At 42.0% G+C, this 15,339-nt stretch overlaps 1 protein-coding gene across 1 annotated transcript in view; it reads left to right on the forward strand.

Moving 5' to 3' along the window:
• The window catches only part of tmem260 (transmembrane protein 260), a 37,788-nt gene extending 23,051 nt beyond the window's left edge, over window positions 1-14,737 (forward strand). Inside the window, exons 4-16 of the mRNA XM_037695355.1 lie at window positions 2,404-2,581; window positions 2,655-2,768; window positions 2,851-3,030; window positions 3,140-3,180; window positions 5,765-5,851; window positions 7,609-7,717; window positions 8,519-8,691; window positions 9,724-9,895; window positions 10,992-11,131; window positions 11,570-11,746; window positions 12,697-12,750; window positions 12,998-13,082; window positions 14,486-14,737. Of these exons, the coding sequence (XP_037551283.1) occupies window positions 2,404-2,581; window positions 2,655-2,768; window positions 2,851-3,030; window positions 3,140-3,180; window positions 5,765-5,851; window positions 7,609-7,717; window positions 8,519-8,691; window positions 9,724-9,895; window positions 10,992-11,131; window positions 11,570-11,746; window positions 12,697-12,750; window positions 12,998-13,082; window positions 14,486-14,737 (1,762 nt within the window). The remainder of the gene's footprint in view (window positions 1-2,403; window positions 2,582-2,654; window positions 2,769-2,850; window positions 3,031-3,139; window positions 3,181-5,764; window positions 5,852-7,608; window positions 7,718-8,518; window positions 8,692-9,723; window positions 9,896-10,991; window positions 11,132-11,569; window positions 11,747-12,696; window positions 12,751-12,997; window positions 13,083-14,485) is intronic.
• Window positions 14,738-15,339: the final 602 nt, after the last annotated feature.

A 15,339-nucleotide genomic window follows, 5' to 3' on the forward strand; every position in this document is an offset into this window, starting at 1 on the left:
TTATTTTTTTTTATTCCTCTTTTCTCTTTTTTTTCTTTCTTCCTTTACAAACTTTTTTCTTTCAATTTCTGCATTTCATCCTACATCCCACACGCTGCCTCACTTTTCGGCACTATTTTCTTCTTTTACAGTCGTTTCTCTCTCCCTCCTCTGTCTCTCGTTTTTAGTAAGTGGTGGGTCTTAGCGTATGACAGATTATCCCCAAGTTTGCTTCAATTACCGCAAAGGAGATGGAAACAGTACAGGAAAGGAGGGGAGGGGAAAAAAAAAAAAACTTTTGTGCACACATTATATTTAAGACGCTGAGGATAAAGTGCTATCTCTGCCTCGGTGGTAGCACCGAGCTCTCATGATATGTGAATTACCCCAAATCACTGAGAGTGTTTTGCAACGTCTTGTCCAAGAAGGAAACTTGGGCAGAATGAAGATTATAATGGGTTCCCAAATTATTCCAAGGGAAGTAGCTGCATTTTTTTTGGGCTTAAATATATATATATTAAATATTATGTGATGCTGACTGGGTTGTTTTGAATTTCTTTTATCATTGTGGCGCAAATAAAAAAAATTGCAAAAAGCAAATGAAGCTTTATAACATGTAGAAATGGACCAGGAAGTCTTAGAATATCCAATCTATTTATTTAAGTGTGAATTATTTTCAGTAGTTTTATTACTAAATTGCAAAAATTGGATTTGTCTTAAAAGATAAAACTCAAAACATGCTTGTCTTCTCCTCAGGTGAGCTTTCGCTTTTGAAGATGACTTTGAGCAAAAAGAGTTGGTGACCTCCTGAAGAGTACGGCAAATTATTCTAAAATTTAAGACCTAATATTCTTCGAAGGAATGCAAGTCACCCGTTGCCTTTCATCTCAGTTTTATAACGAGAACATCTGATGTCAGACCTTAAAAAAACAACGTTACGTTTAATCTCCTCCTCAGAGTATGTGTTGTGACTGACTCTCAGCTACTACCACACCGACTCTTGTCATTATCATTCAAACTGGCTGAGCTATAGCCATTTTTGTGATGGCTAATGTTGATTGGCGGTAACAGCCATCTTGTATTGGATTGACTCCAAAAGTTAATCAGTTGTAGATTATTTATAACTTGTCATAAATTCATTAATATTAATATTTCATTTTGCTTTGAAATCTTCAATACAAACCTGTCATTGATTAAAAAATGTTTATGCTTCTTTATTGATATTTTGAATGTTAGATGCTAGAACTTTAAGGCATAGATATAAAAACAAACTAGAGAAATAGCATTTCCTGTGAAAATTCAGTGTGAATGCTTATTGCTGAAGAACTTGTTGAAAAACAACTGAAATTAGCTCAAAACATCCTGAAATGTAGCTGAAACGTAAGAACAAACATAAGTTAGCAGAAGAAAGTAGAAAGAACGCAGGTTTGCTGAATTTGGTTTAAAGAAGCAGAAATGAGCACAAAAATGAGTAAATTAACTAAAAAAAAGCTGAAATTAGCGAGGAAAAGTAGCTGAAACGGCAGAAAGAAGCTTAAATTATAAGTAGGAAGTGGAGAGAGCACAATTGTGTCCAATTAGCCTGAAAGAAGCAGAAATGTGCACAAAAAAGTGAAAGTATCTGAAAAAAGCAGAAATTTGCCAACAACAGCTGAATAGTAGCTAAAAAGACAGAAAGAAGCTTAAATTACCAGAAGAAAGTGGAGAGAGCACATTTTTGCTGAATTAAGCTGAAAAAAGTTGAAATGGGTGCACAAAATGTGGAATTGGCTAAAAAAGCTAAAATTAGCATTAAAACAGGTAAATACTAGCTGAAATAGCAGAAACTTACAGAAAGGAGCATAAAAAGCTGAAATTAGCAGAAAGAGGTTAGAAGAGGCACAAACATGTTCTAGTTAGCAAAAAAATCCGAAAAGAGCACAAAACAGCTAAAAGTAGCTGAAAATAGTTAAAATTTGCAGAAGGAAGCTGAAAGGAGCACAAAACAGCAGAAAAACAGCTAAAAGTAGCTGAAAATAGTTAAAATTTGCAGAAGGAAGCTGAAAGAAGCTGAACCTGAACAAAATGTGAGAAGAGCAGTAAAAGGTTGTAAACATATCTAAAGATTTTAAAGTATGGAAAATGAGCTCAATTCATTTTTTATTAGGGAAAAATGGCAGAAAAGGGTAAATATTTCAAAAAGCTAAAGTTGCACCAATACCAAATGTCATAGGATTGTCCTGAAAGAGCTGAACGTTTTGGTCTAGGATTAGTTGAAATAGCACAAAAATTGTGGAACGAGAAATATGCCAAAAAATGTACGGAATAGATAAAGTAGAAATAATAAATATAAACAGGAAAACAATAGTGTGAATGTTTAATAAGCATTCACACAATTAATAATAATAGTAATAATAATCAGCCCTTTATCTTTTTGTTTTTCAGGTTAACCGGTCCTGGACCGGGTGCTGTCTTGGCTGCAGGGCTGTTTGCTTTTTCCCGGCTCAGCTGGCAGTGGTCAATGGTGGCGGAGGTCTTCACCCTCAACAACCTGTTCGTTGGCCTTCTCTTCTCCCTGACCTCCAGTTTTCACTGCGCTGAAAGCTCCACGCGCAGGAGGAAGGTAACGACACGTCTTCACGCCATGCCCGTCCTCCTCAGGTGTTCGGCTCACCGTGTTGTACTGCCACCTTCAGATTGCTCACTGGGGGGCGTTGTGCTGCGGCTTGGGGCTCTGTAACCAGCACACCCTGGTTCTGTATGTGCTGGTCATCATTCCCTGGGTCCTGTATCAGCTTTCTGCTCTAAAGGTAAGCATTTAATCTGGGAGCATTCATCAAAGAGTCTGAGAGCAGAATAACCCAGAGTGTCTTTGCTGTGGATTTTAAACAGGAGCTCTCGTTTCGTGATCTTGTGTCTCTGGGTTTGTGTTTTCTGGCTGGTTTTCTGCCGTACGTTTACCTTCCCGTCTCATCCTACCTCAACACCGCCCGCTGGAGCTGGGGGGACCAGACCACCCTGTCAGGTCTGCTGGCCCACCTGCTGAGGGCCGAGTACGGCACGTTCAGTCTGGTACGTGCATGCTGCCTCGGCATATTTTTGTTTACACATTGTTTACCTTTATGTGTTATTTAGATAAACTTACCAACATTTTTAAAATTGTACTTTTTATGTTTTGCAGGCAAAGACGGATACATCTGTGACCCTGAGCAGAATGTTACAGTGAGTTTATTTAAAAAAAAAAACATTGTTCACATTTAAGATACTAATTACAGCTGAGTGGTTTCTAAGCTTGTACTTCCTGTAAATCTCATTTGGTTGTTTATTTTCACAGATTTATGAACTATTTTAAAGTAATTTACAAGCAACAGGAAACTTGTTTACATAAACTGATATGTATTCCTAAAATGAGGGTCCACACTCGATATAAACAAAGCCCCTTTTCTGCATACTTTACTCAACAAGTCTGAGATATGACAAGTTTGACTGGTCAGGATTGGCAGATATACAAACTGTCCACTAATGAATTTTAGCCTGAATCCTATTCAAGAAAAAATAAATGTTTTATTACAGAAGGTATTTTGGCAGATTTGAAGTCAGAATCCACCAACAGGAACTTCCAAGAAGTTTATTTAATCGCTACAGGAAACCATTAGATGCTGCCGTCGTTCCCAGAAGTTCTGAAGTCAAATATTATCAATCTAGTTAGGTAGTTGCTTCTGTTTCACTAAATAAAAACATCTTTGTTTCTTTAAGAGAAATTAAAAAAAGACAGATATGCAACTGGAAACATAAAATTAATTATTATTATTATTATTATCCTACAGTTTAGTCATACCAGTAATTCTGATTTAATATAAAAATGTGTCATCCAATGAACAACAGTTTATAATTATCAATTTCCTGCGGGATCAATAAAATTCTTATCTTATGATGATTTTTTTCTTCTTCTTCTTCTTCTTTTTCTTTCGGCTGCTCCCTTCTTCAGGGGTCGCCACAGTGAACTAAGTCTCACGAAGATTTGACAAATATTTTTATGTCGGACGTCCTTCCTGACACAACCACAGACCACCGAGCTACCACAGCCCTCCGTGTGGAGCAGGGAGCTGCTATCTAGGGCGCCTGAAGGAGCAGATGGTGGAGGTTAAATGCCTTGCTCAAGGGCCCAGAGTGAGGCAAATGAGGGTGGAGGCAGGTGTGGGTGCTTCACTTTAACCACCCACATTTTGATGTTGTTGGTACGGGGAGTTGAACCGGCGATCCTCCGATCACAGGCCCACCTTCTCTAACCTCTGTGCCACCACTCCTCCACCATTATGATGATAATGGTATTAAAATACTGAAACAAAGATACAAAGTACTGACTTTAAATTAAATGTTTTTACTGAACTAACAATGTCAGGCCAGAGCTTTTCACTTACCAGTCAAATATTCATTCATTCATTTATTTATTTAGGTGGTTCAGTTGGTTGAAGTGTTACCTCTCAGTGAGGTCAGTGGATCAAATCCCAGCCCGGGGCCTTTCTGGGTGGAGTTTGCATGTTCTCTCCGTGCATGTGTGGGTTTCCTCTGGTACTCCAGTTTCCTCCCACAGACTAAAAACATGCATGTTAGGCTGATTGGTAACTTTAAATTGTCCCTAGGTGTGAGAGAGAGAGTGAATGGTTGTTTGTGCCCCTGTGATGATGAATGGACGGGTGGATGGATGTGTATATATACACATATAATTATTTATTTTGGTGTTCTGTTATGTGACTCTAACTAAAGACAATAAGCAGCCGTTTCCTGCTCTAGCCTGACTGATTTCCTTTCGTTTACACAGTTTAAGTTCTTTGACGTAAACTGGAGCGGCAGCGTAAACCGAGGGTTCGATCCCAGGCGCAGTGAGAACACTTTTCAGGTCTCGAGCTGGAGGTCCAGCGGCCTTCCAAGATGCTTTACACACGTTTAACTGCAGACACGCCAGTCTTCTCGGTGAGCCAGGAGTCATTTCTGCTTCCAGCTGCTTTTCTCTCCTCTCCCAGCAGCTTTTGTTCCTCTTGTTCCACCCCCCCCCCCCCCCCGCCCCAATATGAGAAGAACAGAACCTGCTTAGAGGTCCAAATCGCTGTGTTCTGTTTCTGCAGCAGTTTGAACTGATCACTCAGCTCTGGTGTTTAAGCGTGACAAGCTGTGATGACAGACACTGCAACAGAGCTGGGGAAAATTGTGTTTTTCCTTTCTGCCACCCACTTTCCCCTCACACACCAAAGAATTCCCCTCCATTGCTCTCCATCCCTCTGCTGGTATCTTTTGATGGGACGCATCTTAAGAACCCGCACTACCAGACCCCCCTCTGCCTGGCACCCACCCCTTCCCATCACCCCTGCTGCTTGACGGACAAGCACACCTTCAAAATAGAGAAGAGAGGCGAACATGACAGGCATGTCGCTTTGGAGACGTAAAGCTCGCCCAAGAAGCTGACACACACACACACACACATCTAGTGTACATTGGGAGATATAGAGACTCAATAAGCTGTCAAATAGAGATGGGTATTAAGGAAGAGGCAGGAAACTATCTCTCCGCTCTGAGCAAGCGCTTTGTGAATGACAGGCGCAGCGAGGAGAGGCCGGGGCTGCTGGGGGTGGATGACAGTCGTTCGTATCTGTCAATCCCACTGAAAGAAGGAGTCCAAGGAGTTTGTTTTGATGGGGGCGGAGAGCATTTGGTAATTGCTGTCCTTGAGTTCAGCTTCATGAAGGGTAATTGAGTTCTTTGATGTTGGTCGTACATGATGTGCGTACATGTGTGTGTGCTTGTGCAGGGCTCAGCTGGACCACTGCCTGGAAGAACTTTCTCCCCCCGTTTTGGTTCTGGCAGGACTCGGCCTTCTCCTCTCCTCCCGGGACAGGTAGGATGAGTAAGATGCCAGCACACAAAACTCAGTCACGCGCATCTCAGCAGCCACTTCAACCCCAAAATCTAATCCTCCCCGAAGTGAAAGGCGGCAAACAAAACCACTGACAAAACGCTGATCCCAGGAAAAGAAAACACAAAACAACACCGAGGCACCTTGCTGTCAAGCTGTCACGACGCTCCGCATTCAGATCAAGAGGGCTTGATGTTTAGTTTGGGTTTAAAAATAAATCACCAAACATGTTTGTGTGTGTTTGTATGTAGCAGTGTGATGCAGGAATTCATTACAGCAGTGGCTTTAATGGGGTCTGTGGGGTGGTGCTGATAAAGCCTGGTGCTGCCCCAGAGCTCTGCAGGGCACCAGCTCCCCTCTCTCTCCTGAGGAGCACTTAAATAAACGCACACACACAGATGAAAAACAGCAAGGTCAATCCACTGAGTGCCAAAGGGAAGCCATGCAAATGCACATTCACACGCAGTGTGCACATTACCGTATTTTCCGCCGTACACGTCGCACCGCCCTATAAGTCGCATCAGTCCAAAAATGTCTAATAAAGTGGAAAAAAACATAAATATGTCACTTCGCTGTATAAGTTGCATCTATTATACGTCACCGCTGACCACCCGGAAATGTGGGCCGGTGTTGTGCCAAAAATGGATTGGCTGCCAAATGGCGACCGCGGAAGTGTGCATGGGAGGACTTTAACAAGAATTTAACAAGATTAACACTTAAAAACAATTTTTTGTTTGCTTGAAATTATAACAAAGGTGTGTCTCGTTTTAACTTTTCCTTAATAAATGCACTTTGACTGTTAAATCAGCTGCATTTCAAAAGCCGATTTGCGGAAGAGGGAGCGCGCAGACGGGACGACTCGCTGTGCATTTCTTCAAAATTTAACAAGATAACCACTTAAAAACAATTATTTGTTCGCTCGACATTATAGTAAAGGTGTGTCTCAGTTGAACTTTTACTTAATAAATGCACTTCAATGGTCAAACTAGCTGCATTTTGCCGGGGCGGCGCAGCAAAATGAAGCTGATTTGACAGTTGCTCCAGGCATGATCCCGGAGCTGGACGAAGGTGGCAGGATATGGCAAGCTGATTGTGTCATTAAGAGCCACTTTTACCTATTACATGATACAACGGCATGCCATACAACTTGAGTGCCATCTAGCAGCTGAAAATGGTAGTGTTCAATATTTTCAATGTCTGAATGAATGAAAACAATCATACCTCAGCCAAAAAATTAGTTTATAAATATGGGGGGGGGGGGGGGGGCATAAATAAGTCACTTCGGTAAGTCGCAGGGCATGCAAATTATGCGCCAAACAGTTGCGATTTACAGGCCAGAAAATACTGTAAATGCTATTATTCAGACTTATATTTCTCCAAAACCTGCACTACTTGCTCTAAATATATCGTTTTTTGTGGCCGGCTGATGGAGTCTGTCAACTTGGAAGCTCCTCTCCAGGTTCATGTGATGATTTGTTGTTTCCTCTTTAGTCTTTAAGAAGGTTTTACATCTTTACTGTAATGAGTCTGTGATTCAACGGTTGGCATCAGCTCATTGTGACTCAGTCCGCATTAAAAACTCAATCATGCACCTCTTAGTTTTGCTGCACACAGTGTTCTGCAGCCCTGCTTTAATATTTTTACAGCTACTATTAAACAGGCGATGTAACTCATCACTGAATATATGTAAATGGAGATGAAATAAGTTTGGTATTAAATTAGTGGTTTTGTTCTTGCAGGACGTGCAGCTCAGTGTCCCGCATGTTGACTGCCATGCTGCTGCTCTATTCTCTGTTTTTCGCTTGGAGAGCCAACCTGGACATTAGCAGACCTTTACTGCTTGGAGTGGTGAGTAACAACACTTACCCCACGCTTCAGCATCACCACCCATAGTTAACGCCTGCCAACAAAAGGCAAAAGCGGACGGTAATGTTTTTGTCTCTGTCTGTTATAAAAATATCTCTATAACTCTATGTCAATTTTATAGATATTAAGCCGTGGTAATACCAGAGACTGATCCTAAACACATATTCTGTGAGATCTTTGTACAAAAATTGGCCATTAACTATTTAGAGCCAACTCTGTCTGTTAGAAAAGCATCTCATGATTTCCTGCATGGATTTCAATGAGATTTTCAGGAAAAAAACTTATGAACTCAGTTCAATTCAAGATGGCTGCCACAGCCAACTGATTCTACACATCACAAAACAGCTCAAGCCATTTATACAGCTATTGTGCTAATATTTGGTGTGTTTGTAGCTCAAACTTGTTTAGAACACGTGCTCTTGAGTACTACTCATTGTTGTATGTATTTGCTTCAAACTTTAGCATTAACTGTTGGCGTCAGCCCTGTTTATCTGTTAGCATAATATCCTACGATCCATTGGATGTGTTTTAATTAAACTTTTCGGAAATGATCGTTGAGTGCACATCCAAAACCTTTGGAGTCGACCCAATTCAAGATGACCTCCACAGTTAGTTGACCTTGAGAAACACAAAAACGGCAAACGTTCACTTCATTTTATAGGCTGCAGGCAAAATGCATTCCTTCAAGGAAAGTTAAACCTTTAGTTTCTGTCTGCAAATTCAAATATGTCCACGTCTTCTTAAATAGAACTATATCAGTGATACAGTATGTACTTTGTGCAGGTTGAGCGTTTCTGGTTGCAGAGCGACGCAGCGGTGTGTGTGCTGGCTGGCCTCGGCTTGAGTCACACCCACACCGAGCTGGGCAGGAAGCTGGGACGTGGGGGTCTGTGGAAGACCATCAGCTGGGTCTTCACTTTAGGTCTGCTGGCACATATGGTGCGCACCAATCACAGGTGAGCAATACGCCAAGTTGTAATAAAAACAGCTTGGTGTTAAGTGTTTGCGACAACAAACAGTGTAACGATGTTTTGTAATAAGCGAGCAGTTTATTTCTACTGTATTCTGTTTTCACTGAGTCTAAAGTAGCAGTGGATCAAATTAAGCCGTGTCTGGGAAATTAAAACGCTGACTTGGAAGTTTTTAAGATTTAACACGTTCATCTGCATTGCAAGTAAATCAGCAGAGCATTACAGTAAAGCAGAGTCAGCGTTCAACACTTCTCATTATGTCTATTTCCATTCTTGTACATTTGTATTTAAATGCTCTTATTTTGTTAGGGCCGAGACTTAAATTCATCTTTGTAACGCTCACATTTGCAGACAATTACAGAACTCATTTTACAACAGCAAAGATTTTGATCACAGTGGACATAATTAATGTAGCTGCATTGTGTCTCTCCTCCACGGGCTATTAGTCATCCCAGGCAGTAATGGTGTTTTTTTTGTGGCAGGCTGTTTATCTGAGTTTTACTGGACCTCTGCTGCAAACTTTACATCAAACACTAAATGAAGTTTTATTCTGCGTTTTAAAGTTGACTAAAAATGAAAACTCCCTCCTTTTTTTTCCGGTTCTATCTAAAACCCTCCACGAGTTTATTTTCCCTGAGTCAACCTGATTTGTTTCTCCTGCACTTCACTCCGAACTCCACACGTCAGGTTTTTCTCCGCTCGGGCTAAATGGCGGCACGGTTAGCACATAGATTCCTCTCGCAGAGCTCAGTCTGTCCGAGAAGGCAGATTACAGCGCCGGGGAGCGCCAGGCAGCCATCGCCGAGCGCCTTTGATCAAAGGACGAGCGCGCTGTCAGACCAATCGCACCTGTCGCCCCGTGATTAGATTGGCAGCCGGAGATGCAGTGGGGAGGGAATGGGGCGGGGGCGCTGGCGGCTGTAGACTTCACCCGCAGAGCTCCACGCAGGGGTGACGACGCACGCAGCTGTTTTAGAAAACAATGACGTTCTGCAGCGTGATCGCACGATGTTTCAGGGAGTGCGATCAGAGCAGGAACAGCGTGGTGGAGAGGTTCGGCGGGGAGCTCCTGGCCTCCGTCCCAAAAGACTCCCTCATCCTGACCAGAGGAGACCTGCCAGGAAACTCTCTTCGTTACTTACATTACTGCCAGGGCATGAGGGCGGATGTCTGCCTGGTCGACCAGGAGGTCAGAGCCATTTTTATTGTCTCCATATTACTGTCTCTATAGTTTTCTTTCAATAAATACTTTATTATAAACCAAGAAATCAAGTTTGTGTGTGCGTGTGTGTGCATGTGCCTGTGTGTGTGTCTGTTAGCAAAATATCTCATGAACCACTGCACAGATTTTAATGAAACTTTCTTGAAGTGATCACTGGACGTACATTTACAACCAATTTAACTTTTGGAGTCAGTCCAATTCAAGATGGCCGCTTTCAACAATGTCCAACACAAAACTGGTTACAAAGTAGCCACTTTTATAGATGTTACACTAGGTTTTGTGGTAGTAGTAGCCGAGAGTCATTCACAGCACATACTCTGTGACGTTTTGTAATAAAGTAGTCCCTCGTTTATCATGGATCCGTACCCTGAAGACACGCAATAAGTGAAAAATGCAAGGTAGGAATAGTAGTACAAGTAGTAAGTAGTAGTTTATTTATATATATAAGGTGTTTTAAACTCTTCCCACACTCTTGCAATATTCTAAACAATGTTTCTAAACTCTAAATGCTAAGAGAATGTCATGATTTCAGCTCTGCACTCCTGGCCACGCCCACTTCTTCGCTGCAGAAGGAGATCGAGAGAGGAGGGAGGAGGAGCTGCAGGAGGACGTTTCTCCTGCAGTGTGGGCTGCACACAGGTGCAGCAGGTGCTAAATCATTTAAAATAATTAATTTTAAATAAAAAAAATCCATGCTGATCGTGCGGCTCTTCAGTTGCGTGTCATGTCCAATCTTATTTTGTAAAACCGCAAAAAACTAACCACGAAGTAGGGAGGGACTACTTTATTACATTAGATTGTGGATAACATTATTTTCAATATCTTCAATTCTAGGATGATTTTAGTTTAAAACGCTGTTATGAAAGGTGGCGGGTGACAGGCATTCCTTCAATTATATATGTATTTTTCACCACTTATATAGTTTTTTTTTTTCACAGTTAGAACCAAATTCTTCAAGAAGCTTTAAATGCACACAAAAAGTAAAAAAAAAAAAAAAAAAAAATCATATTTATTAACCAAACAAAAATAAACAGTTATTGTTTTTTTTCTTTTTCCTGACTAGATGATGACATATTCTTGGTATGTGTCAAAGCTGGCTCAGCACCTCCCCGGGGTCCACTTTCCTGGTCTCCAGTGGGACGTGGTCCACTCTGAGGACAAGAAAACCTTCAATCTCGAGCAATTTCTGTCTCACAACACACAGTGAGTGTCTGAGAACACGTAATAAAGGGATGGGTCTGAACAGAATAAATTACAAAGAAAAAAGTTAAATGGAGTGGATTGAACTGGGATGAATGAACAAGTGGGTGATCTAATGTGGGACAGTCCACACGGCGGTGAGTGCAGGGAGGAGATAAGCCCACAGAACTGGTGAGGCCACAAAAGAGTTTGATGAACTCTTAATAATAATAATCTACTTGATTTGGTTGAACAGACTCTGGTGGACTCCTGGCTGCTCCCCCTGGAGGAGCTGGGACCCACAAACTGGATATTTGATTAATGCCAAGCCCACCAGGGGGCAGTGTTTGCCAGGCCAACATGGTTCTCCCTCTGTGGGGCCACACTGACCTGTGGGACTACCACTCAAGGTGTGGGATGTTCGTTTACATGTTTGTCACCGTTAACCCTTTGTTTCTGCAGAAAGGATGTGTTTGCCTGCATTGGGCTGCCTGATGGAGACCCAAGCTGGGAGCGTAGTTTCTCTCGTTGGCCCTTCGGCGTGTGCGACTACCTGGTTCCTGTTAAGAAGCAGTTTCACCCTGAAGAGTGGGTTCAACGCACTCGAAACATCTACAACTGGAGCGAGCCGCACAGCAGGTGCAGAAGTCAGAAATGTTACGTCACATTTACTATCGATGGGTTATTTTGTTCAGATTTTAAACCACTTTCAAATTATAGTTGCTAGATTATTATTTTTTTTTTATGGGATTAAAATAAGCAAGGTGTAATTCTTTAAAGGAATTATCTGCCGCCTTTCTTGACAAAGTTTTAAACTAATATCTGCTCGGTCTTGACATAATTATGTGCAATCTCGATATTGTGAAGTGCTCGCAGTATGTGTTGCAAATGACTCTCGGCTACTACCGCAGCAAGCCGCAGCTCAATATCCGTAAAACCTGCTGAGTCGTCGTAGCAACGTTTGTGTTGACTAAGGCTGTGGCAGCCATTTTGGTTCGGATCGACCCCGAAACTAACTTCCCTTCCCTCTGTGGTCTCTGTAAGGATATACTCCTCAGCGATCCACCTCTTTGTGAGTTCAACCACAGCAGGCCCTCGGCCATTTGAAACGAGACTGAAGATGAAAAATAATGAGTTTCTTATTGCGTTTTTTTGTCAATAACTGTGTCAAAACTGGAATTAGTTAAACTCTGCATTCTGTTGCCACCGCCAGCAGCCCTTCTTTCACTCAGATATCCACGGCTGAATACTGTGACATTATTTCCCGCACCCTTTACGACAAGCGTGTCCGCCGATGCCCACGAGCCAAATATTTAGCCGGGGAAACCTTGCTAAAATATTCTTTTGAAGAAGAGGTCAAGTGTTTGGAGTCAGCAAAGTGGGGAAAATGTGCAGATGTGGTTTAATTCCATGTCTAATGTGCCGGCTGCTATTGTTGCGCCGTCATTTAATGTTTATGCCGCGTATATCACATTTTGGTGTAATAAAACTTTAAGATTTCAGTGGATATTCATGAAAATAATCATTTAGAGTTAGCCTGAAGCTGCTTTAGTATTTAAAAAAAAAAAGTGTTTTTCTTGCTTGAACAGTTTCCATCCTGCATCTTGGGAGCGTGTGGCTAACGAGGAGATGTGGCAAGCCAGGTAAGCGTTTTTACCCGAGATTTCTTTCACGGCTGGCGTGCAAAAAAAATCTAAACGCTGCGTCACGACGCACACTGCCCTGCTGCAGCATCTCCATAAACCAGTCTTGTGTGGCAGAGCATCTACATGTACATTCTGTTTGGTGGCGGCATCTACATAAATCACTCCCTGGGAGTGGTGCGTCTGAGAGTGTGGATCTGCACGGCTCATCCATCCAGCACTTAGCCCCGCGTGCTTTTTGTTGCAGGATGAAGACGGCTTTCTTTCTGTTTGACCTGGCAGACAAGATGCAGGCGGAGGGGAGAGCTCGCCTCTATGAGCTGTCCTACACCGTAAGTCTTCCCTAAACAACCCAAATCATGCTCCATTATAAAGCAGACACAGCTGTTCACCTCCTCGCAGATTTTCTTTCAGTTTTGGCTTTTTTGTCACACCTGCATGTTTCAAGTCAAACAAATGAGAAAGATAACCTGAGCAAAAAAGAAAAAGTCGTTTTAAACAAAGATTTCGTTTATTAAGGTGAAAGACGCAATCTAAACTAAGAGGGTTGTGCCATCCTTGGAGGCAACAGCTGCAATCAAGCGTTTGTGAGAACAGGTGACGAGTCTTTCACAGGATTGTTGTCCTGAAGTGAACTTGAGCCTAGGGTCCCGAACTGATGGCCGAACTTTCTCCTTTAGGATTTTCTGCTAGAGAGCAGAAATCATGGTTCTATCAGTTACAGCAAGTCATTCAGACAGTCGTCCATCGCCCCAGACCATCACACTACTACCACCGTGTCTGTGAATTTATTTTTTCCAAAATGTTTAGTCTTCAAATGTCTTCAAGGATCATTTAGATGTTTTTATTTTTTTTTTTTGGACAAATATGAAACAAACCTTGGTGGTTTTTTTCTCAGCTGTGGTTTTCTCCCATGATGCCATTTTTGTCCTTTGTCTCGTTCTTATGGATGAATCACGAATGGAGGCACGTGAAGCCTGCAGATTAAATGATCTGGGTACTTTTGGACCCTCTTGGATGAGTTGCCGATGCTCTTTTGGAGTCATTTTGGACAGCTGACCTCTCTGGAGAAGGTTCACCACTGTTCCATGATTTGTCCTTTTGTGAAAAACGAGTCCATCCAAGTGATTTTTTTTTTTTTTAATTCTACAGGTCTGGCAAAAATTAGGCCTGACTGTACATGGACTTTACTTATATAACACCTTTCTATCTTATCAAGATACTCAAAGCGCTTTACAGTCTGTGTCCTCTTTTACCCATTCATACAGCACTCTACTAGATCTCTACACAGAATAATCAGTGCTTCATCACATTCATACACCGATGGGACACACATTGGAGGCAATGTGTCTTGCCCAGGGACACTTCGGCATGTGACTGCTGATGGAATCGAACCCCCAACTCTTGCATTGGAGGACGACTGCTCTAACCACTCAGCCAGAGCCACCGACTGTGGCTGGACTGACCCAGTCTTTCACACACACAAAAAAAAGCACTGTTAATTTACAATTTAACAAGTGAGTGCATCTTTCATATAAGACCCATCTTTATTTCCTGCAATAAATGAAATCATCGTTTGAAAATGTCCTCACGTTATCTTTGTCTGATTTTACCGTTTGTTAGCTTGATCTGAAACATTTAAATGCGACAATAAAGCACCAACAGCACTTTTTCACAGCTCTGTACGCACGTATGGTTGTAAGTTTTGTAACTTGTCTGTGCGTTTGCTCGGCAGCTGTATGCAGACATCGTGAGGGCCCACTCACACTATCCTCCGAACTGGGACAAGAACCTGGCTCTGGCCTGTGAGCGGCTGCTCCGCTCGGGTCACCAGGGTTACAGCGCGGACGTCCTGCTGACCTGCAGCATTCAGCACTTCAGTCTCTACATAGAGAAGGACCCCACTGACCCCCAGGCACCGGCCATCCGATCGGCCATTACTCACCTGCGCAAGGAGAGAGACAGACTCCATCAGAGCTGGACATGAACTTCAGGATAGGGTCCTGGAAGATTGATTCAGAATACTGAACAAAAAATCTTTAGCCACCCTTCATTTGTTTTATTTTGCTTCTAAGGAGTCAGAATGGGTTTGTGTTGTATTTTTAAGTCATCTGAGGGATTTTTGAATGTCCTAATTGTTTCTTTAATTAACATTGGCTCATTTTTCCCTAATTAACCGTCCAGTACTCTGTCATTTTCATATAATTCCCCTTTCTTTTGTCTGCTAAGCCTGTTAGACAGGCAGATAATTGTGTTTTTGCACCAACAAGGTGATTCCTAAAAAGTTGTTTGCTACAAAAATGCTCCGTTTGGAAGCATGTTCCATAAAAATGTGAACAATTAGGCAAGTGGTGAGTTTTAAAACAGGCATCTTCAGCAGAAGATTACAGCAGAATGAGACAAATCTGGGTTTATTCAGATAATTTAAAAAATATATATAATTTTTGATATTATGTAACGGCTCGCTAAAAACTCAAACTTGTATTCTACATTTTTTGCAGGTGTAATTAAACAGACTGTGTGTTTTGCAACAAGCTGCTCCTCATAAAGCACCCAAAAATACTATTTTATTCATATATAGGCCTGTCG

The sequence above is a fragment of the Nematolebias whitei genome, chromosome 21 (assembly GCF_014905685.2).
Source record: "Nematolebias whitei isolate Nwh7 chromosome 21, NemWhi1, whole genome shotgun sequence".
Classification (NCBI taxonomy): Eukaryota; Metazoa; Chordata; class Actinopteri; order Cyprinodontiformes; family Rivulidae; genus Nematolebias; species Nematolebias whitei.